Below are 25,358 nucleotides of genomic sequence, written 5' to 3'. Positions count from 1 at the left end.
GAAACTGAAGATAGTATTTGATGTTGGAATTGAAGTGCATACTCAACTATATTTTATGTACACAGTTACATTGAATTGCCAAAAAACATTCTATTCTATTTCTGTGTACCTGTTGAGCTCACAGTAACTCATTAATGGAACAGACAGCTAAATTAGGAGAGAGAAAATTGTACTTACTCTGTTTGACTTTCTCATTCTAACAGCAACTAGTTTAGTGATCCTTTTTACTGTATCAATGTTAAAAGTTTCTTTTCAGGTTTTTTTTATATACAGCAATATATTAGATCTTGTTGTTGCTTGTAATATTCATCTTAAGCTTGCCTATTCGCAAGACAAAATAAAATGTTTCCGCTACGATTGATGTTGATTTAATTTATTTTGAGTCATACTTTGTGTATGTATATTATGTTTACTAGGCAATTTATCTGAAAACAGATACCAGAACATTGCAGTCTAATTTCTAGACTCCAAGGCAAAATTGTTGGTCTTACTGTCAACATATTTACAAAGTGGATGGTGCAAGGAGACACTTATATGTATTGCACAAACACAATTTTGTACTTTTAAGCTTATCAGTATGGCTTACGATACTACTTTAAACTGTTGATATTTGTATATTGGCCAATGATGTAACAACAGAACACATGGTCTAACCTAGAAATGAAGAACAATTTTCGTTTGATGTAACTCATGGTTATATTCCTATTTCTTCCTGTCAATTACAGTTTTCCAGACATTATGTTCTGCTTAAGTGCGAACAGCAAAGGATTCATGTGGATGGCCGCCTTTTACAGATACAAAGTGTTTAGGAGTAGGATATATGAGGACAACTGCTTTGAAAGCCAACAAAGTATATACATGTCATCTGTTGTGGTATAATTTAAAAAGGCAACCCTTGACGCAGAGCTAAAATAATATACGCTATATTGATAACTGCATTATTTCCAAGACACAGTTACCTGAATTGATAATGGTTTATTATGTTACTGTATCACATTTCAGTTAGACTTCAATCTGAAGCCTTTAATTATTTGAAAGATGCATTTTTTGCCATAGGTTGAACTGACGCTGAGTAACATAGTACTCACATTTACAGCTTTTAAGGGATGGCCACCTTTAACAGGATATCAGAGTCCTGGTTTAAATGATCTATTCCATTCATTTTTCTCACACTTGGTAAATAGTCACAATGATCTAGTGCTAACTCTGGAAGCATTGATTGAAAGGTAGGAACCATCACTCCATGAAACATCAAGCGATGCTAAGACATACTCAGCCATGTTATCAACAGCTCCCCCTATTGATACTCGAGGATACCAACAGGTGCTGCTCATCAAAACTATAACTCCTATGCAACCCTATTAGGGCCCAAATGGGAAGCACACCAGTGGGATATTGCCACCTAGTGTACTGGGGATTTATATGGTCTTGGGAAGCAATCTTCCCTGTCCATCTGTTATAATGGCCTCCTGACTGAGAAAGGTATCACTAACCAACCAGGTCCAGATGACCATCCACCCACATCCTTCTTTTATAAAAGGCCTCCTGGCCAGGCAAAGAACCATCCATCCTGGCCAGAATGCCAGCAAATCCATGTTGTTTACTACAAAACATATACTATTATATTACAGTATTTGTTAATATGATTGACTGTTCACACATCTCTTGAAGTTAATGTTTACTGTTCATCTATTCCCTATGAGAAGGCAATATGTCTGTTCTTTATTTATCTGACTCATGTATTCAAGATGACTTAAAATATTACAGTATACTGATATTAAGTAAATTAAAATAAACCTGAATATTGTTCTTCCTAACTACAGTGGTTCCAAGATTGCACATGCATATTTATACTTCCCCTTAGAGCCATTAATGTTAACTTTTCTTTGTGTTATTTGTTTTGCAAATGCAGTCAATGCAAACAAGTTAATTCAGGTACACAATGGCTCCACAGGTACATTTTTCCCTTAGGCAGCTCCACTTACTATAATTTATTCACTTAACTAAGCCCTTCTACTCTGCTTTTGAATTTAGTTTTAGACTTTTGTACCGAACTAAGCGATATGCATTTCTTGGAGTTTAGAGGGTATATAATAAACAGCAAAGACATTTTGTGGTGTGTTTAAACATGAAAAACATCCTTTTAATTTTTATGTACCATTGAGGCTTCATACATTCCTGTTCTTATCAATTTTTCAAAGTAGAATTAATGAGGGAAGAAAATGGAACTTCAATAATATTTCAGTTCTTGCTGTCAAGGTGATGTTCATAAATTTAACATTCAGCATGTTAACATTTTTACATAACAATGCTATCATATAGAACAGCATAAATATGTTTTATACATAAGCACACCATTATTCAACTTCTAATTTTATTATTTACTAGCAAAACACCCGCGCTTCGCAGCGGAGAAGTAGTGTGTTAAAGTAAAGTTATGAAAAAGAAAAGGAAATATTTTCAAAATAACGTAAGATGATTGTTAATGTAATTGTTTTGTCATTGATATGAGTGTTGTTGTCATATATATATATATATATATATATATATATATATATATATATATATATATATATATATATATATATATATATATATACATACATACACACACATATATAAACATATATACACACATACATATAAATATATATACATATATACTGTATATACACATATATATAGAAATGTACATAAATATCTACATATATATATTAGGGGTGGGACTCGATTAAAAAAATTAATCCAATTAATTAGAGGCTGTGTAATAATTAATCTTGATTAATTGTATGTAATCGCACACGTAAATTTGCCCCAAATCGCAAATGTTTTTTTTAATTTAAAAGGGTTTTAGTGGGCGACAGAATCAAATAATAGACATGGACATGAATATTGTAAACTCAAGCTGTTTTAATTTCTGAAAAAAAGCTTTTAAACTGCATTTGAATTCAAAACAGAAACAAAAATATCATCCCTGGTTAAAATTGGGCAGACTTAAAAATAAAGTGGTAGTTTAAGTACTTTAAGTACATTTTCAGAATGGTATTGTCTTTAAATAATAATAACCAAAATTTCAACATAAAGTGCAGTTTTTCTTCTTAAAAAAATAAGTCAGAAACATAAAAGGTAATTTGACCAACTTAATCTTTAAACTCTGAGTAACCTTAGCCAAAATTATTTTGTACATTAGGCTAAAACAGTGTGATCATTGAACATTTTGTAATTAGATGTAATTAGAATTACTAACGGTCACGGAAGTCCAATGATCCCCAGTAAGAGCCACAAAGTCCGCTTTCTGTAATGCATCTAATTTTGCTTGCTTTTCAGTGTGCACAAAACCATGCTTTTATCAAGGCTTCGGGTAGTTTTTGAAATGAAATTTTCCTCCGATCAGTCGTAGGAACGTGCTTCATTCCGACTCTTAACATTTTTGTAGCTGTGATGTGTGCATCAGTGTAATCGATGTACCAGGAAATCATGCATTGACAAAAGTTCCCCTTTGCTTGGAATTGAAAGTGTGATTAAATGCGTTATTTTTTGTTATGGAGTACATGCATCGAAGCTTCTCAGCTGTGCTTGTGCTAAGAAAAGGAAAGATTTTAAAATAACGTAACATGATTCTGCGTTAACCGCATATTTTTTCATACGCCCCAAACCAAGGAGATGCGAGGTAAAAGTGAATGGGAAAGCGCGTGTACATACTCAGTACTACCCTCTGGGGAATCGAACCTCGGATGTCGGCGCTAAAAGCGAAGCCTCTACAATTGCGACACGGCTTGTGGCTTTTCTATTTGAGAGTATGTAGATCGGGATATATATGTATATTCGCAGCGGAGAAGTAGTGTGTTAAAGAAGTTATGAAAAAGAAAAAGAAACATTTTAAAAATAACGTAACATGATTGTCAATATACAGTAATTGTTTTGTGAGTGTTATTGAGTGTTGCTGTCATCAAGGATTTGATTATCATTATTTGTTTCAATCAGGGTCGTATTTGTACGATGTGTTGTGTTCAAGTTACATTCCGTGTTTGTCAATCGTTGTAAAGATAAGAGGTTTCATTCATCGATTCGTTTCTTACTGCATCAATAAACAGCTCGTCTTCCTCTTTATCTGAGATGTGACACACTGCATGCACGGGTTTTTTTACACTGTTTCCTTTAGCGAGACATTCACTTTTTCCACCGTGTGCTTTGTTTCCGCAGTAGCTGCACTTATGAATATGCTTGTATGTATCAGACGCTTCATATTTTTTGCTGCCTTCTCAATTGCGTAATTCAGTTTTTGTTCAGCACTCTTTGGAACTGTTGCTTTTGTCTGTGCACTGCGCCAGTTCACGGAGCCGCTTGGTGTTCTTGCATCGAAGGTTCCCAGCTGTGCTGGTGCCATCTCGTGATGTCCACGGCTGTATGTAATGTCAGCTAAGACCCGGCACTTAAACGTTTCTCTCGCAGTTTCGTTGAGTGTGCCAAACACCACCCTGACCATGTCATCTTCCTCTGCATAAGCACAGTCCTTCACCCGTGAATATTTAGCGGCAGTGTTTCTATTGGATTGCCGCTGACGGACGGCCTTATATGGGCAGGCACTAAATTACAAACGCCAGCGGCAGCCTGTCTATGAACTTAATTTAATATAAATTTACGGTTCACGCCGTGCTTTGTTTCCGCAGTAGCTGTACTTATGAATATGCTTGTATTTATAAATACGCTTGTATGCATCACTTGCTTCATAATCTATTTCTGCCTTCTCAATTGTGAAATGGCGTTTTTTGTTCAGCGCTGTTTGGAGGTCTTCCTTGTTCTCTACGTACTTATGTAGGAGGCATGATGATGTCACACGAAACTCCGCCCCCCACGGCCATCCAGCTCAACTCCATTACATTATATGGAGAAAAATAGCTTCCAGTTATGACCATTACGCGTAGAATTTCGAAATGAAACCTGCTTAACTTTTGTAAGTAAGCTGTAAGGAATGAGCCTGCCAAATTTCAGCCTTCTGCCTACACGGGAAGTTGGAGAATTAGTGATGAGTCAGTCAGTCAGTGAGGGCTTTGCCTTTTATTAGTATACGTTGAGGAGGATCTTCAGCCTCTAGAAATTGTTGAACTACCTTCTCATGACATATTTGTATAGTTGTAGAAGTAGTTTCCCATGGTGATGACAGACCTCCTTGGAAAGTATGAAGCAGCTCAGCAGTTATCAAGCTCAATATAAGTGTTCTTGGCTCTTCTAAGTGTCAGAAAGGCATCAAAACTCCAACTGAACTAAAACTAAAAACTAAAGTAAAACCTGAACTGAAAACTGAACTGAGAGTATTTTTGAAAAAGGTCTAATAAAAGACAGCCACTCTCTTCCCCAAACCTCATCCAAAATTAAGCACACACACCTGGATCACAGTCTGCTAGCAAAAGGCTAACAGTTTTGCTCTTTCTCAAAACACTGGAAAGTTATTCTATAAGCTCAAGGTCAGTTCCCATGGGAATCAAAAGTTGCACTAAGTTGCAAACAGACTGGTTGTACAAAACATTTCCAGATTCTGTCTTTTAGCTTTCCAGAATACACTTGTGTTCAGTTTGAGTAGTCTTTCTGGCCTTGTCTATTTATTTGAAAGTTTTAAAAGGTAAAGTATTCCCTGCCAGAAACTACTTTTTTTTTTTTTTTAAAGAGTCTGATCTAGTGTAGCACTATTGTCTTCTCACAACCTGAGTCTCCAATTTGGCTAACACTGTGGCAGAATAGCACTGAGAATAATTTGTAGTTTCTAGAAGCACTAAGCACAAATCTCTCAACCATATTCCTCAATCGCTGCTAAATTAATTCTCAGGTTGTTTTTTGTTTTGTTTTGTATTGTGGCATTTATTTTGCAGCTGTCAAACAATGATTGAATAATGTTTTGATGTCTGTCACTATTAATTATAACCAGAAATATATTTGGATTCAATGCATTGTTTAATTTTTATGCTTTGTTAAATTCTGTCATTTACATAAGGATGTAAGAAGCCATTTTAGTCCATAATTTGTACATCTTTATTTTAGTAATCCGTATTTTGAATCACAACTGTTTAGGATTGTCCAATAATATTTTCAGAGATATAACATATCCTGAACCTTTTGATTTGGAATATATTTTGATTTGTTTAGCTTTCTTGTAGGTAAAATAGTATTTTTATTTCCATTATATCAGGCATGTCAAACTCACTACCATTGGAGGGCCACTTTGACTGCCATACGGCATCAGCAGGCCGCACTCTAACAAAGAACGTAGTTACTGTAGCTTTCTTTCCAATACTCAAAACTTTAAAAAATGTAAAACATAAAGTTTAAAGTTAAGCAATTTATTTCCATACAATCTCCATACAACAGCGTACAATTAGAGTCTTAGCTAGGTCTTCATATAGGAGTCTTACAGTCTGAGATCTATTTCTTTTGTCCCAACACTTGGCATCTCTTGTTAGTAACCAGTTCGTCAATATCAGGCTTGAAATCTTGTGCAGCTGCAACTTTTATGAGGGATGAAAGGTGCTCGACAGTATGTCTTGAGCGATGTGGGGTTTGGATAGCTTTCATTAATGAAAACAATTGCTCAAAAAGGTAAGTGCTTCTGAACATTAACAGTACTCTTGATGCCAACTTATGGATCTGCACATACGAGGGTGGCAGGTAAGCATACAAGCCAGGCACACAAACTTCGTTATATTTTGCCTTAAGAATAGAATCTGACTGCAGTTCAGACTATTCCATTTGGAGATTCTCAGGCGCATTCTCAGTGTTGTAAGTGTATGGTGATGTAAAGAGCGCAAAGTACTGTTCGTGTGAACTGAAATCGCAAAAACGCTCACTGAATTCATTGCTTAGTAATTCAAGTTGGAAAACAAATCCTCAAAAAATCATTTTACTTTACTAACTTCAAAGTTCATATTGTAAAGTAAGCTGATATGCAAAAAGCCCACTGACAAAAATTTGTTGATAAACAACTCACCAACTTCTCGCGTCCACTTCAGATCTACAGCTGTAGTCTGCACTATCTGTTCATTACAATGCTAGCACAAAATGACATAAAACTAGAGCAAAAAACGTGAAAATATGTGAGCTATTACTACTTGTAATGGTCAGTTCTGCCCAGTGGCCAGTCTCAGCAACCCAGCCAGTAGTGTAGCCTGCCAGGCTGCTGCAGCCTAGCACTTCAGTTGCGACATCACGGCTCATTAACTTTGATCAAGGCTCGTGAGGCGGTGGCAGTGTCATGCCTAGGGTATCAAGGAGCTGACACCACAGCTGCAGCTATACTAGCAGATGACGTTTCCAGTACCGTAATGCCATGGGAAAACGTGCTTTTGTCAGAAGGCGGAAGTAAGAAAAGTCAATAAGTAACGCAGAAGATACAGAATGATTCAGTCACCGATAGCACTAAACTTGTACAAAATGATTACTAACTAGGATCTGTCATGCTGGCTGCACAGATTTCTGTTGCTAGCCACGTGTTTGACATGCCTGCATTATATCATTTATCTTTTGTCTTTTATGGAAAACTGTAATGACATTTTGTTGGCATATAGGAAGGTATGAATTGCCTTGGGAAAGGAGGTAAAAGTTGGTATCTTTGTATACATAATATTAAAATTATGTGAAATATTTTTGTTATTCATTTATACCGATGAGGAGTTTAACTTAAGAGAGGAAGTAAAAGTATTTAGTCAAAATAATATGTTCAAAAAGCAGAAGAATAAGAATGTTATCATTTAATTAATAAAGAATGAGTAATTGTGTTTTATTTTTGTTATTTCTCTTAATAAAATTAACATTATACTTCAGATTACAGATCCTTAACACTCAATGTCATGTTTATATAGTAGCAATCATCCTATCAAACTAGTAATCTTTCATGGATATGTTAGATTTAACAAGATGCATAAACCTGTTGCAGTTTATTATTGAAATAAAAAAAGTCCTTATCCACTAATTTCAATTTTTTGATGATCAAAAAATGTCATTTATCTGTTTCTTTCATCAATGATTGAAGGACTAATGTTACAATCAGTTTAATTATGTTGCAAAATATCTAAACAGAGAAGCAACAGAAAACTTACTTCAGAGACTGATAGTTGGACAAAATACATTTTGAAATGACATAATACCTTTGTAAGCAGGAAAGGCATTTTTCACTTTTCATTTATTTAAAAAAAAATATTTTCTTAAATATGTATAGTAAAGTGCATAGCTAATAAACTTCTAATATATTAGTTATGAAGTATGTTTTTTTATCTTTGTTGCTCATGCTTAAGTAGATGAAATCAGAATGCAATGAGTCTGAAAACATTCTACAGTATTTATCACAGTTCACAGCACTATCATGACATACAGTATTTTGTTCAACAAGCTTTACATACAGTTTGTGTATCTGATATAAAAATGAATCACTGCATTTAAGCTTATGAATTACATTGCTAATGATGATCTTTGTCCATATGTTGCTCTCTTTTTTATTTATTTTTTGCTTTCTCTTTGATCTTGATACATAGACTGGAGGATTTCCCTACATCTCCTACAAGTACTGCAAAACAAGAATTCCTGTATGTTATTATTTTACTTAGGGTTTGCAATTTTTAACATTCATAATCACAGTAGCTTGACTGTGTAGTGAGTGGTGAAGTAGTCATGCTTGATTACATAACTGTGCATTTTGTGTAATATTTTAATATTGCAGTTTGCATTATTATTGCATCATGCCTTGCAAGTAAACATTTGCATTCTGTCTTTAGCAAGCTAAGGAAATTTTTAATGTTACAGATTTGTTGTTTTCCAGGTTCTGAAGTGATTCACAGCTAATGTGTGTTTTGTTTGTCTCAGTCACATCTTTGTTAAACAGTAGTGTACATTAACATTATCATAATATGTCAAATTAGTGTTATTAATTCAGTAGGAGAATAACAATATTATCATTGTGCTGTGAACATAAAAAGGTTTAGTCATGTAAGGTGCAATTTCTCTGTTTCACAAATTCATTTTTTAATATAATTCATAAATAAGTTCATGTAATTTCTTGCCAGTTTATATGAACTTTCACTATCTTGTTTGCTTTTTTACTGCTGCTTCAGCCTCAGAAAGATATAATTTGATAGCCTTATAGAAATAGTGCCTCTCATCTTGCGGTAATTTTCACTATGCCTTCACACAACCTGTCTTCCTTTTTACCAGCAACAGAATTTTTTTCTCTCCAGAAACTGTATAGCCAAGATTTTTTTTCTTTTTCCAGATAAATTTGAATTAATATATTTTATATTAGCAAAAATTATGAATATTTTGCATTTTTATGTTTTCATTCTCTTAACCCATCCATCGCATTCCAGGGTCATAGGGGCCAGCAGCCTGTATAACTATGGGCAAGAAAGGGACTAACCTTGGATGAGGTGTCATTCTGTCAAAGCGCACATGCACTCATATATCCACACTGCTTTAAAAAGCTGCTTTAAATATATTTACATTACTATACCTGTGTATTTGCTATTTTTTTGTCCAGTAGTTATCTATTTATTTTTGCATGTTATTTTGTGCTTTACTTTAATATATTAATTTGGAATTTGTTACTGGCATCCCAAAGAAATGAGATATATAATACAGTATATACATCTAGAGACAGCTGTGAGTAAATTTTGCTTAAAACTGGTTGGGAACAATTTGATGGCTAACATTTGATATTTGACAAAGATCAGAGACTTCCTTTAATCTGGTCCAACAGACAGCAAGCTTCTGTTTACAATGAACCATCAACAGTCAAAGTTTCCTAGAAAACCTTATTATCATATAAATGTGAGTTACTTGTTCAGAGAGCACATTGCATGTTTTAAAAATAAACATAACCTGTTTTTAAAAAAATGTTTCAACAGAAAAACCTTTTTGTAAAATCAGACTATACATTGGCATTCCTAAATGTAAAGGATATGTTCTTGCAGATGCTGTGTGTGCGCTCTGTTGTTCAGAATTACAATGATAAAGTAAAGTAGGAGTGGATATAAGCTTCAAAGAATTGGAAGCTATATTATGAAAAAAGGAACAGCAAAATATTGACTTGAAGTAAATGGTGTGTCAGACTTTTATTATACGAGCACTGAAAAAATTAATTACTTTAACGATAAGCGTTTAATAGCTCCTGTTCTTTGAAAAGATTAAAAAATATATACATTATACTGCTTAAGTCTAGAATATACTCATATGCTGCTTGAGATTAGGTACATTATTATCAGCATAGTTCATTTTAATGTATGCCAATTTTTTAATTTTAAATGTCATCTTTTTAACTTTAAAATTTAATGTATGTCAATAATTCTTTTGTACTTTTTTAATGCTGATGTTAAATAATTTTTTGCTCTATAAACAAATTGTTTCATTTGTTATTATCTGCGGAGGATATTTTTCAGTATCTAAAGTATTCATTCCTTTTTTGAGGTGATCAAAAGAAACACATGTTATCTTGGAGGGGTATAGTTTGCCAGTCAGAACCACTAATCATACCTCCTTGTATTGAGGTACAGGTCAGGGGAACCTCATGCCTTTCTGACAAATGTTTAAATGCAATTCTTCTGTATACTGTAAAGCAAAATATAAGTGGCTGCGAACAGCTTGTTCCTCATTGGCTGTGAAATTGCTAGTGTAAATATTTGTTCTGGGCTACCCCCAAATAATTATAAAAAACATATTTTGTCTGTCAAATTTGTTTCAGTTGTTTGTGAAACAGTGAATATTAGTTTATGATAAGTATCAAGCTAATACTCTTATTTACTTGACAAAGCATATCCCTGAGATTTGCCTTTGATTTTTTTGGGGGGTTTGTCATACTAAGAACACAGAAGAAAGCCTTCATCATAATTACCAGTAGTTATAAATAAAGATACACAAATGTGAGTTGTACTTGTTCAGTGGGTGTCTCATGTGTAGGGAGGAACATTATAATAAAGCAACAAAAATGTTAGGAGTGAAACCTTAAAAACTGCTCTTCAGGAATGGATCTGAGAACTACAGATTCTTGTCTTTATACAGTAATCTGTTATGTTTAATAAAAGCATGATAACAGTTTAGTGTAAAGTACATCACACCCTAGTTCTTAAATAAATTGTTAAATATAATGCAGTTCTAGTACACTTGACTCTCCATAGTTCCCACATATACTGTATATCACACATGTTAAGTATCTGACAATAATTAGTTGTTTTCAGTGTGTTTACATGCACACACATAACTAGGGTATGGTGAAAAATCTAGGAAAATCTAGGTTTCTTAAAAATCCACGTTTACATGCGCATGTAATCTTCTGGAGTTCTCCTTTGTTAAAATGTTTTGGCGTCATTAAAATATGCAAAAACACAGTTAAACGCCATCATCGGCCACCCTGAATCTGAAAACAAGCATTAAGCCTGTGATCATTTTCTTCTGTTGTATAAATAATTTTCTTTCTTTTACTTAAGTAAAGTATTAATTGCATTGGGTTACTTTAAAAACTAATCAAACTACATAATGCACATTGCTCACAGTGCATTTCTGCAGACAACATTTTGCTGTTGAAATGCACTGTACATTTAGTTAATCAACAAAAGTATCTAAATGTATCTATTTCTGAAAGATTAAGGCAGATATTTTTTAAACAGAAGAAAGAATAATGTGATCACCTGAGCATTTGCTTCACTAAATTGATCTTTGTGGATATTTCTACCTGCGGCTGCTGAAAGCATGTGCAAAGCTAAGCAAGCAACAGAGTCCAGTGGATGTATACAGACTACAAAACCCTTCACTGTTGCTCAGTTAGGAGCTCACATGGCCAAATGACAAGGTTACTGATGGAAAAAAATATACAACCGTTAAACAAATTTTTTAAAATGAATAACCCAGTTTCTCAAACTTGAATAAGGGTTTACATGGCCTTTTAGAAACCAGGTTTTTTTTGAATAACTAGCTTATTAAGGTGCATGTCAGTGCACTGTATGTTAACCTCATTAAAACTGCAGCAGATTGTATTTGAAATAAACAATCCCTAGTTATCAATTAAGTGAGTGAGAATTTCTGCATTTATAATTCAAAATAAAATTTAATTGTACATGTAGGAACTATAAATTGTAATTATATCCTTAAAATATGTTTTATTCTTTGATAATTTATCATTTTATGTCAGTAATTCAAAATAACTGGTTGAAGTTTGTGTGTGTCAGAGTGTGTATCTTTGTGCACAAACACAGACTTGCAGTGTTCAAGCATTTGTCTATAAACAGTGTTTATTAATTTTTCAATTTAGTGGTTCTAGATAGTTTTGTCTTGTGTTTGTTTAATTTTGTTGTTATTGTTGCACCATGCAGAGTGTGCCTTTGCTTGTTAATGTATGACATTTGATACTAATGCCTTGCTTAAATGTCTTGACCCCTATTACATTTTGTCTTGCTATGGTATTCATCTGGGTGTCTGCACCAGTTTTGCATTGTGCATTTAGTGGAAAATGTTTGTCTTTGTAAAATATTACAGTGTTATTATCCTAGAAACCTACATTTTTTAAATCATAATTTATATGTATAGTAACATTTTTCTCATTATTTTCAGAACTGTAGTCAAATGCAACATTGCCAAATCTCAGGCCCTGTATAGTGCTCAGCGAGGACTAAAAACCAACAATGCAGCCGTGTTGAAAGTAGGCACTATCCTTATTAATATTCCACAACATCCTGCCACCTTGCATAGCATGATGGTTCGCAGTTCTCATCAGCTTTCCAAGCAGATCTCTGACCTTATTCGGCAGCCTACTGTAACGTAAGTTAGAATAAATTTTAGGTTTCAATACACTGTTCAAAAGGCAAGTTGTCGAACAGCATCTAAACTAAACACAATGAGTTTTTAAAATAATAAAACTTATTTTGTAGGTCTGCTGGAAAGACTTTGGTATATTTAGTTGGATTGAGCAAGTTTAAGAATATTATATTTTGTAGGCCCCAGCCATCAAGGGAAGATGCTCCAACACCACAGCTTTCTGAAAAAACAACTTCTAGTGTTAATCAGACTCCAGTTGAAGCAAATGAGTTTCCACAGTTACCTGAGGGTTTGGAAAAGAAGCCAATCGTTCTGAAATTCAGTGCTATGTTGGATGGTATCACAATTGGAGCAGCTCTGTTGCCATCACTTAAAGCAGAATATAAAATGGGCAGAATGAAAAGTCATGGAATGACAGGTATGTGTATAGATATGATGTGTTGCTTGTTGTTAATTCCTCTTCAGATCTCTGGCTTGTCAAATTATAAAAATGGCCATTACAGATTCAACTGAAACATCGGAAAAAAAAAAACATATGATCAAATGGAGTATTCATGTTTTCAGGAATACACATAGTGGTGAATGTAATCACTGGTATTCAAATGGTTTTGGCCATGACCAGAGAAGCAAGTTATTTTTCCTGCATAGTTATTGTCTATACAGTACCTTATATTTACTACTTTAACTAAAATTTAAAAATGTTTGCCTCACAATAACTAGGGAGTTATTTTTTAAATATTGAATTCTTCTATCCGTTTATTTTCCAGACCGAAGAGCAAAGGAGTCATTGATGACTTGTCATTCCCTTACAGGCACACTCTGACACACACACACTCTTGCTCAGTCAGGTCCAATTTGGTATTGTCGATCTCACAGGATCATCTTTAGGATGTATGAGAAAACGAGGGCATCTACAGAAACACCAGTGTGGACATGGGAGGCTAAGGCCACACAGAGACAATATTTTTGTCAAACACTGCTTCACTGTGCTGCCTGATTGCATTATTTGTTCATTAGAAATGAAGCCATTATTTTGATTTTCTTATAAGCCTACACTGCTACTGGAACATTCATAGCCTCAGTCACAATATTTCTTAACTCAGGTTAAGAATGCAGATTGACCATACAGTGTTCCTCATACCTTTTAAGCACAATTTGATAAACAGAGGTTAGATCTCAATTCTGTATTTTGCCTATTTTATGCACTTCAAAATTGATTTTAAAAAGTATCGGGTTTTGTTACAAGCTACTTGAGACATAGTACTTGTATTTGTCTTGCCATATTTGAAATTTATAGCATTTCCCAGAAGAGTTCTTTAAATGTAGTCGTAGTTTTATTATTTTATATGTCTATGTGAATAAAGAAGAAACATGCTTTTCTTCACCTGAACTGTTTTTTTTTTATTTTTCTCATTATTTTAATTCTGTGTACTTTAATGTTCTTAAACTGTGTGGTTACAATCAAGCTTACTTCAAATTGCTGTGTTAAATTTGTTATTGTTTAAATGTCTTTTTAACTAATAAGACATGTAGTGATAGGAAATAATGTAAAACTCTAATGCAGGTGTAATTATGAATCCACCTTTCTTTTGGCTGAGCTTAACACTATGTGTTAGTAATAAATATATACACATAGTACAGAAGTAGGAAACAACTTAAAAGGAATACTTCACCCAAAAATTATAACTTATACTAATGTTTTTATTCATTACTTATCCCATGTAGTTGGAGTTTAATCTCATATTTCCATGGAGAACAGAGATAACATTTCTGGTAGAATCGTAGCCTATAGTGACCAATGCAGGACAAGAGCAAACAATATCAAAAATGTCCATGAAAAAAAATCTTCCATTACTCATGTCACATAATCCATGTGTCATGTGATCTAGTTGTATACTTACAACATACATAATACACATATTATGCTAAATAAATACTTCCAGAAAATGAAAGTAGTACACAAACAGGGAATGCCCTTTTGAACTGAACACAGGACTCTTGACTAATTAATGATGGGAAGAGGCGGGTCTTCATTTCAAAAGCATCAAGTGGGGATGTCTTCTAGGTTCTGGGTGTGTTTTAGGGCACCACCGAATGAAAGGAGAAAAGTAGCAAATTCAAGTACAGAAAAGAATATCAATTGTTAAGATGAAGAATGCCAAACCTTTAAAATTTGCAATGAAAAGGATATGAATATTGAGCAGGTAACAATCAGAGATACAAACCCCTTTATGTGTTGTATTCCTATGCAAGACAGTGAAAAAAAGTTTAGCATGTTTAGCTCATTAAACAAACTATAATGTATGCCCCATGCGCTTTTAGAGTGAAATATTATTTGCATTATAGTTTGTACATATTTCTGTTAAGGGAGATGTCTAAATATTTTAAGGTAGATTCATTTCTTTGTTTAAAAGTTTATTTATTTTTTTGTTTTTTGTACACTTTGAATTAAGCATTGATGAGTGTGTTTGACCCTTCAGTGTATAGCATGCACTAAGCATTTACCCATTTTTTCTCTCCAAGGTGCACAAACAAGATTTACCTTTGAGTTACCTTGTCACAAGCTTAGATTTCAGTCAAAAATATCCCCAGTTGATATGTCAACGATGCCTCCGTCAGCTAGTCTGAACATGCCACCTATTACCATGTCTGGAGAATATATAATGGAGGACCATGACAATTATTCAGAGCAACCTTGGAGTGCAGACGACTGTCCATCTAAACAAGGCAACTACCTTCAAGGAAATTATCTGCGATGTGTTGCTGAGGTAATAACAAACTTTTGCCACTGTAGTAGTAAGCCCCGCTTATATTTGGTCCAACCTTGTATGATTCTTTTGCTTTTCTTTACAGATTGGTTCTTTTGAGCACAACCTGACAACAGATCTCTTAAACCATCTAGTATTTTTGCAGAAGGTGTTCATGAAGGAAGTGAATGAAGTCATACAGAAAGTATCCGGTAAAAATGATATATTAACAGTTTTCTTTTAAGTCCAAATTTGCAGAAATCCTTGTTTTTTGATGGTTTCCTTTACAGTATTCTGATATCTCAATTTAAAGAAACGTAGTGGATTTTTATTGTCATTTTAAAATGAAATGGTTGTTTTAAAAGTTCATAAATTAACTTTTAATCTATTTTAAAGCTTTTTATAACCGTGGCTCAGTGTTGTGTACAAGGTCTTGTTAATATGTTCACACATTTTTTTCATTTTTCACATTCTGCTTCTGAGGCAAAACATACATTTGTAAATTTTGAATGTGGTATTTTTTATATTTGTCTTTAAACAATAGCAACTTGCTATTATAATGGCAGTGGATAAAGAGTAGGTTGTGTTGGGTCGCCACTCTGATGATCTCTGATACACCCCCCAGTTTGACATTCACACTGATTACACAAAAGGAGCGATCATAAATCAACCTCCCTCCCCTATCCACCCCCACGTGTGGATCGCATTCGATTCAACAAGGGGGAACCTGGTGGGTCACAAAGAAACTTGCATTGGAAAAAGTGAGTTGTGACACTAAAAAGGTTGAGAAACAATGACTTATGAGGTACTGTTGAAATGTTACAAATGTTGTAAAAAGTTAAATTGGCTATGAAGAATAAATAAGGAATGTTTTGACTTTTGTATAAAGTGGTATTTGTGACTTATATACACAAACATGGAGCATATTGCTTGTCTGATGTAATCACTGCAATAAACCTTGGTTGCGCCAGCATATTTTTGAGACTCCTTTTCAGCAATGAAAGGGAAGGACCTGTGAAAATCAAAGAAAATATAGATAATGGATGAGTGACGATAAAATTAAAAAATGAAATACAAAGTTGATAAACTGGTTCAAAACATGGCTCGTATTAATGGATTTAAAAATTGACAAATATTTATCAGTAGTTGGTTTTCACCAAGCTACCTATCCATCCATTCATCCATCCATCCTTTCATCTTTGTAAGGGACTAGAACCTATCCCAGCAGCTTTAGGCACTAGACACTTATTTGTCAAGGTTCAAACTGATCCACACTTTAACAATTATTCAAAAGTAAATTACATAATCAAGGTATGTAAATGTGATCATCCACACTTCAACAATTATTCAAAAGTAAATAAATATTCAAGGTATGTAAATGTGAGGAGTAAACAGTTATATTAACTAAGATGTTAATAAAAAGAATTCGTGCAATATCCTATGTATTTTTGTTTCTTTTGAAATACTGTGAAATGGTATGCATCTCCTATAACGTAAGAGAGTATATTATAAAATTATTGGAGAGCTGATAATAAAACATTCTTCCTGTAATACAAATGCCTATTTATTATATTTTAATTTCATGGATATTTCAGAAGATTCATTTGTGTCTTTTAGTAATACTACTTTCCGTTGTTCCTTCAGATTGGATGTAGACCAGTTTTCGAACGTCCATGCAGATTAATTAGGCTTGAATATCACCTGCATTTCAATGCTTGAATTAGAATTGTGTAGAAATTTACACTCCACCACTATTTTAAGATCACTTTTTTATATGAACTTTATTATATCTTTGCATTTAAAAATCAATTGGATTACATTATCGATGAAACATGCAAGTCGAAAGAAAGTAAAATGACAGACTTACTATGCATTTGGGGCAACTATTGTCAGGCAGTACAGCTCAGTTGCTGTTTGTTTTCTATTGGAAATAGTACTCCTCAAGCACAAATTTTTGCATACAAACATAACATAAGTAAGCTCCACAACTTATCTCTAAAAGTTAATTCAGCTTGTCATACAACCTTTCATGTGGCACTTTATCAAAGGCTTTCTGAAAGTCAAGATAAATAATATCATATGCTCCACTTTGATCATAGCCTTTTGTTGCTTTCTCATAGAATTCCAGTACACCAGTATTACATGACCTCCCTCTTTTGAACTATGTTGACTGTTAAGTAAAACACCAATTTTTACCATTTGTTTCTCAATTATATCCTTAATAATTCCTTTCAATAATTTACCTGTGATGCATGTTAAACTTGCTGAGCTATAGTTGCTTGGATCTGCCTTGTTACCCTTTTTTATATAACCGAATAATATTTGCCATTTTCCAGTCCTTCAGAATTTCCCCAGTGCGCAGTGATTTCCTTAAAATGCGTGTCAAGGGTTTATAGATGCACTCGTTAACCTCCTTAAGAATTCGAGGATAAATATTGTCTGGTCCTGGTAATTTGTTTGACTTCAGCCTATTTAATCTAAGCAGTACTTCTGCCTTTTTAGTACTACTTTTTATTAATTTTCTGAACGCAGTACACATTAGGGCTCTGTGTACAATTGTATTGAATTTAAATAACTTGCAAAATTAATGTGAACTGTCAAAAAATGGATATTAACCAAACATTCAAATTGAATCACTTTTTACCTGTATTATGAACAATTAGTTGGATGGCCAGTTGGTGTTTATCATCTAAATTTTATTCATTGATTTCTGGACTGCACCATATATCAACTAATTGTACTCATTACACATTACCTGCCTAATAAATATTATATTCCTACCAATTTATGCTCTGCCGAAATGTCCATTTTTTATTAATATGTATGTAGCATATGTGTAGGTATGGGAAAAAATGTTCGGTTAAAGCAACGAACTGGGGAATTATTGACACTCATGTTAAAAGTGAACAAAACAATTTTTTTTGGGGGTGTGAGAGCAGGCTGCTTGCTGCTTATTGACACATTTAAAAGACAAAGGAGGCTGGCGGAGAGGTGCGAAAGGATTTAAGGTGGGACGTATTTGCGAGTTTTTTTCATAGGCTTTGGTAATTCTAGTCTTAAGCAAACCATTTCAGCTTTATAGCTGTTTCCCTGTCTAAAGGTAAAAAGTACCTGTATGTAAAACAATAAAAGTTAAACTGATTATCATACTCTTAAGTTTGTTAAAAGCTATATCAATGTCCGTAAAGAGCACATTAGCTGAACCTTAACCTAAAAACCTAGTAATCCTTCAATATGTTACTGGCTGGATGTAACAATGACATCAACACATATTGTTTTTGGAAGTTAATGTGTTTTTTTTTTTTTCTTTTTTGTCACTCTTACACATCAACGCAGTGAGGAATGGTTTGATATACTGTTCATCTGACAGAGTCTTTTTTGAAGAAATATGTTAAAATACCTATAAAGGCAAATGTATTATGTCCAACATTCTTATATGCCTGCCTCATTCATAGCTGATTTTCCAGGTCTAGTAAGAAGTGAAACAGTATGTGTAATATGTGAGGAAAGATCTAGCAAGTTGCTTTTAGTATTGATTTTATGGCACCTTTTGTTCTATGCCCGCATGACATAGGCCCGAGAGTCCTCTTGTTAGGGAGAAAGAGAATATTAAAAAGGGCTTTGTCAATACACCCTCTAATGGAACTCTTATATCCTTGGTCATTCTAACTATGAGTCAATTGAATATTTCCAACTGCTGCTTCCATTTTTTTGTTTAAATTGTTTAAATATTTCTTTTACTGCTGTCTAAAAGAATTTGACTATTTCAAAATGTAATACTGCTTTAATAACACAGGTATACATTGAAAATATTGTTTTGGTTATTTCATGTGATTTTAATGAATTTTTGGGTGCTTAATTCAAAAATAAAAAACATTTTTCTCAGTCTTTTTTTTTCACAAAAGACATTTTTTAGCTGTCATTTATTGTTTTTATTTATTGTTTGGCACTATAATCAAACATCATTATTTTATTTTAATGATAATTTATTTCAGTTTATTTTCTCATAATATATCCTTTGATTAAAGCAATACAGTTATTTTATTTAAAAATGAGATCTGAATATATTGGGAATTGGTGAGTCCTACCAGCAAGTAGCAAACATGTCTGGCCTTGTTCCTCCCCCACCAGTGATGAATTTTATTGGCATGGAGCAAATGGACCTCAGTGTGACTCAGTCAGTTGATCGGTGCACTTTCAAATGGAGAGTTTCTTTTTTTTTCGGACTGTTAATGCATATTATGGACTCTAGAGATTTTTAGATCAGTCTTGATGTTTTTTGCTATGCTTGTGGAAAGTTTGTAGTAAAATTACAGGTGCAGAAATTGATAGGTTTTGTGAAAAAAGTTTATTATATATGTCAGCTCTGCAAATAGGGGACATGGCCAGACCTATACATCTTTAATGCCTGACTGCTGGATTGTCTCAAAAGCTTTCAATACTTGGTGCATAATATCCTTATTTAGGAACAGGTGAATTTATAGAGTCTTTGTTGAAACTAGCATAACATTGAAGGCCTCTTACTAACAAACTAAGATGCACATAATTATCTAGGCATAATGGTTTAATTCTGCAGGAGAATAAAGTAACAGAGTGATCTGTGTAGTGAAATCTTCCTTTTTTCTTGTAGGAGGGGAGCAGCCAATACCCTTATGGAATGAGCATGATATTTCAAGTGATGGAGAAAAGCCCAAAATTATGTTGTATTCACTAAATCTTATGTTTAAGGTACAAAACTGAAAAGGTTATGTTTGAAATGCCATGTTGAAATTAGAAAAGAATGAGGTAATCTGTGATTTTTGAAGCCTTGAGAGTTAAAATGTTCTGCTTCTAACTATCTTTTTTTCCTGGCATGAAATTATCTTTAACCATTTTTTCATTATATTGTTAAATAGAATCCAAAACAATATGTTTCATGTTATGTTTGTAATGTTGAAATTGTTTCTTCTAGCAAAAGTTAACAGTTCTAAGCTGTCAGTTTTCCAAAAAACATTTTATATAACCTGTTCTTATTCATTGTGCACAGGGTATTCAGGTTACTGCAACAACTCCATCTATGAGAGCTGTAAGATTCGAGACAGGTTTAATTGAACTAGAGCTGTCCAACAGAATTCAATGTAAAGCTCAGCCTGGCAGAGGTAGTTACTTAAAGCTCTTTGGAAAATGTCAAGTGGATCTGAATCTAGCTTTGGGCCAAATTGTGAAGCATCAGGTTGGTTCCCACATAAATGTGTGCCGTCTGTGATTGTTGGAAAACTATGTAAACTGATGCTTGAATCAGGGAGTATATTTTTTAATGTTGATAGAAATTGATAAAATAAAAAATACACATTTTATGAATATCCATTTAAATTTTGATTTTGATATTTTTAATTTTCTGTTGTCATGTTTACCTTTACTGTATTTTCTTTTCAGCTACCATTTAGTGCAACTAGTTGACATAGTGATTGCTACCTGACAGAATCTGGAGATTAGATTTTTCTCAGTGTTCCCACAATGTATTTCCTGCTTAAGGTCAATGAGTATGTAAGGTTGATTGGTGAGGTGAAATGTATCAGTGTAAGTGTGCACTGTAATGGACCTGCACTCTGTCCAAGGTTGGTTCTTGCCTTACACTGGGTGCTGTTCAAATAGGATCTAGATCACAAATTGAACTAAAAATTAATTGTATCAAGCAGTTTCTAGAACTGGTCAGAAGGAAATTCTAAATATTAATTCTAAGTATGTATTTACTAATTTCTAAAGAGGTAATACTCTGAAGATGCAGCATTAGCAGGAATTATAGCTGAATGTCTTCATGGATATGTCTCTGTAAATTCTTTATACAAAGATTATTACCAGTAAAATTGGTTTGGCACAGTGTGTGGTGGTCTTCATGTTTATAATAAATCTTTACCCCAGTCTAAGATCATGTGCCACTGAAGTGTTTTGATCTTATTTGGCTCTATTAATTTTTCTTTCTATTAATACAAATGATCCATTCCCTATATTTGAAAAACATTCACAAAATTCTGTAGTGTTTCCACCATACTTCACTGTGAAGGTGGTATCACAGTGGTAATGAACGTTAGTCAGTTTATACCATGTATACAGTGGACCTTCACATGTGTGTCATTCACAAATATTTGAAAATTTTTGTAGACTGCTTGTTTTTTTTTTTCTTCTTCTAAAACACTAATTATTAATTTAAATATGTTGCAGTTTATCTTAGGGAATATTACAGTCAGTTATTTAAGTGTTACCTTATTTATATTTTATATTACATTATTTTAACTAAAAAATATGAAAAACAACCCTGAAGTTAACCTCTGGCATTCTTTCATGCAATATTCAACACTATTAGCAAACATTTATAACATGGATGTCAAAGCCTACAAATTGGACAAAAAAAGTGATGGCATTTGAGCAGAAATGTGAAAGTTATACAGTATATAAGTAAAAATAAAAATATAGTAGACATTGAAAATGTAGGATTAAGCCATGTTTTTTCATCATGTTGGAGGTGGAGGACAGGTGACCCAACACTGGAAAGGAGGCCAGTATTCTTTCACACATGTGCAAGGATGCAGCATAGTGTTGTCCTTTTATAAAATTTGGCAGATAAGAGGTTGTCTTGGTCTTGGTCTTTAAAGGCAGTCAAAAGCTCAGGAATGCTGACAGACCAGTTGCTACATGAGGATGTTTTAGCCTGGAGTCCCTCTAATAAAAGTAGACAAGCACCTAATTGCAGAAGTGATTCTGGAAATTGGTCTGAAGTAACCACCTTAGTGGGATGAATTTTGAATAATCATGTTTAAATGTTCCACAATGTGTAGTTGTGTTGCATTTCGAGTCCCGCATTAAATTTGAGGCAAAGGCACAATTGCTGAGAGGAAGATGTACAGGTCAAAAAAGGAGCTGGCCAGTGAAAGAAGGAGCACATGTTGAGTATACTTTTAACTGGGCCTATTTGATATTCTGGGAGTGGAGAGCTGGCACACAGATCCTCTCGTATCACATTAAGTAATCCAGCTTGTATTGTTTACTCTTAGTACTTTATTTTTGTGATAATCATAGTGTTTTTATATCTTTTTAATTCTTGGTTACACATTTTGAAAACTTATGTTGGTGTAGACAAAGACATTTTCTCTTTATTGTCTTTTTCAAATGTTAGGTGTATGAGGAAGCTGGGTCAGACTTCCATCAGGTTGCCTACTTCAAAACAATAATCGGCCTCAGAAATGCACTTCAAGAAGAAATAAGTGGCTCATCTGATAAGGAAGCTGTGCTTATCACGCTTAACAGACCAATTGTCTATGCACAGCCTGTGGCTTTTGACAGAGGTAAGTACAAGTGAAACTGAAAGGGAAAAATACAAGTTCAAATAAGAGAAGAAAATAATTTATAAATCCCAAATACAGTTTCTAAAATAGAAGACTTGCAATGTAATTATATATAATAAATATGTTTAAAGATTTTAAATTTGAACACATTTATGTTTAACTTGTATCATCTTTTATCTGATAGCTTAACTTTTTTGGTGCTGCTGTCTGCCTTCTTGATACATTTGAAAATATTTTTTTTTTATTATAAAAGTCTGGATTTACTTTACCAGACCTAGCATAGTCACCATATTTTGATTATGTTAGTTGTTTTCTCAATTTTATTTTTTCTTGTGTCAGTATGTAATATGGATATATATTTTTATATTTATATAGCTATAGTAGTTTTAGTGTTTCAGAATCTCTCTAATGTACTTTATTTGTAAATAATAATTTTATGAATTTGTTGGATGAGTATTTGGCTCCATTTTACTTTGTTTTTCAAATGTGCATGCTATTCTGCTGGTCTGTAAAAAAAACATTTGTTTCTTTAGTTCACTGAAGTGCCTACCTACTATTATTAAACTTTATAGAGTATACAAATACAAGTTGAAAAATAAAGCACAGCACTCATGTAATCAGAGCTGTGGAGTTGGTAGATAAATCCTTCAAGTCCGATTCCTTAGTTTCCGGTACTTCTGACTCCTCAGTATTTAATATGCTAATGTATTTTCCATGTTGATTGAAGGAAGGCAACATGCACGTCATTTAACCACAGAACTACTGGCTAGGAAGCTGACTCTCTACCGTATTGGCCAGTTTAAACAAAAGACAAGAACCCCTGAACACACATCAGGCCATAGCATACACCTCCACCTACATCATTACACTTGTTTACACTCAAATTAACTTGTTAAATACATTATATCTGAAATAAAATGAAAACACTTTTTGTAATGTACCATAATCCAGATTGTGAATGTCAAGTTGTATAATAGCTAAGCTGAACTTCACACTAGCAGTAACACAACTATGCACTGGGCTTTATTCTTACATCAGAGAAGTACTTAATTATGACTATTGTTTGTGAAATGGGACATTTGAACTTGCTGTATTTTTTTTTCAATACAATTTAAATATATTAGGAGTTGGAGTAGATATATTTTTGCTGACTCCGATTCCAGGTAAACAAAATTGTCTCTGACTTTAACTCCTCAACTCCGACTCCACAGCCCTGCATGTAATAAAATAGTATTGATACATATCTATTTTATTTTAACAGTGTCTGTTTTACATTAAATATTTGTGTGGTAGTTTTCACATTCATGGGTATATTTTCCTGAAATAAGTGTCAATCAGGTTTTAAAGCACAGAGTATGATACATATTGGTTTAGTATCGCCACCTAGCTTATTTGATTAAATCAGCTTTATATTTTTCTTTATTATGATTGCCAACAGTGATTTGCCTAATAATAATTTATGTTTTATTTTAAGCTGTGCTTTTTTGGCTGAACTACAAAGCTGCATATGACAATTGGAATGAACAGAGAATGGCTTTAAATAAGGACATTCACATGGCTACCAAGGAGGTGGTGGATAAATTACCAGGAATCCAACAAACATCTGCTCAGGCTTTCAGTACGCTTTTTCTCCAACTCACTGTAGATGACTTAGGAATCTGTTTGCCTATCACAAGCACCCCTCAGGTATGAAATGCTTTTTCAAGTCCATTTTTAATATAGATGAAGTCTGTATCATGGGAGGAGACTCTTTTGTTTTTTTTTTTTTTTTTTTTTATTTCTGAGCTACCTATCCTACCATGTTGGATTTCCATTTGGAAATAAATGCATTAATATTTTTTGTGTTCATATTAACAACACTTTTATAAAACTAGGGTCATAACTGAGGAGAAACAAATATGATAGAAAAAGATCTGAAAGAAAAATCAACAAAAAAAAAAGAATTGCACAAAGACTGCAAAGCAGATGAAAATGAAGACCTTGCAGGAATAGAAAATTAAGAGGATAAGAGGGCAGGCATATTTGAAGCTTTACCTGGCTAACAGATTCTGTATAATTGATGTATTATCTGATGTTGTTGTGATCAGTCTTTATTTCATATAAAATAGAACATTAAAATAGAGTACTTTTTACAAATTTGAGAACATCATTTAATCCATCAAGCTGTTAATTATGTTTTGGTGATAACTTTATTTGGTTAAATAGGGGGTTCGCCCCCTTCTCCCTTCATTTGCCAACCCCCCAGGCCTACACTACATGCCAGCCACTTCGCATCTCTGCCACTCACGTTGTGAAGAGGGGGGCTGAATGCACCCCAAGGAGATGCGGTCGCTCCTCCAGAACCCTCTCCTCAATGGTAATACAAAAATGAAATGAAAATCTGAAAATCTAACAACATCACATTAAAGTTCGATAAATTCTGAAAAGAATGATGCCAAACATATATATGTAGATTTTAAAATAAGCACAATTTAAACTGTGACAATAAACGTGACATAAAAACTTC

At 33.6% G+C, this 25,358-nt stretch overlaps 1 protein-coding gene across 9 annotated transcripts in view; it reads left to right on the top strand.

Moving 5' to 3' along the window:
- The window catches only part of kiaa1109 (KIAA1109 ortholog), a 388,609-nt gene that overhangs the window by 280,034 nt on the left and 83,217 nt on the right, over positions 1–25,358 (top strand). For 8 of the 9 annotated variants that reach the window (XM_039751238.1, XM_039751244.1, XM_039751240.1 and 5 more), the window contains exons 50-58: positions 8,520–8,570; positions 12,580–12,786; positions 12,963–13,201; positions 15,307–15,551; positions 15,637–15,742; positions 20,161–20,258; positions 20,557–20,742; positions 22,684–22,852; positions 24,327–24,538. In XM_039751238.1, the coding sequence (XP_039607172.1) occupies positions 8,520–8,570; positions 12,580–12,786; positions 12,963–13,201; positions 15,307–15,551; positions 15,637–15,742; positions 20,161–20,258; positions 20,557–20,742; positions 22,684–22,852; positions 24,327–24,538 (1,513 nt within the window). The remainder of the gene's footprint in view (positions 1–8,519; positions 8,571–12,579; positions 12,787–12,962; positions 13,202–15,306; positions 15,552–15,636; positions 15,743–20,160; positions 20,259–20,556; positions 20,743–22,683; positions 22,853–24,326; positions 24,539–25,358) is intronic. The other variant, XM_039751239.1, reaches the window with a different exon arrangement.

This window comes from Polypterus senegalus, chromosome 4, assembly GCF_016835505.1.
Source record: "Polypterus senegalus isolate Bchr_013 chromosome 4, ASM1683550v1, whole genome shotgun sequence".
Lineage (NCBI taxonomy): Eukaryota > Metazoa > Chordata > Cladistia > Polypteriformes > Polypteridae > Polypterus > Polypterus senegalus.
The sequence above is the reverse complement of the archived record's forward strand: the minus strand, read 5'-3'. Positions and strand labels throughout refer to the sequence as shown.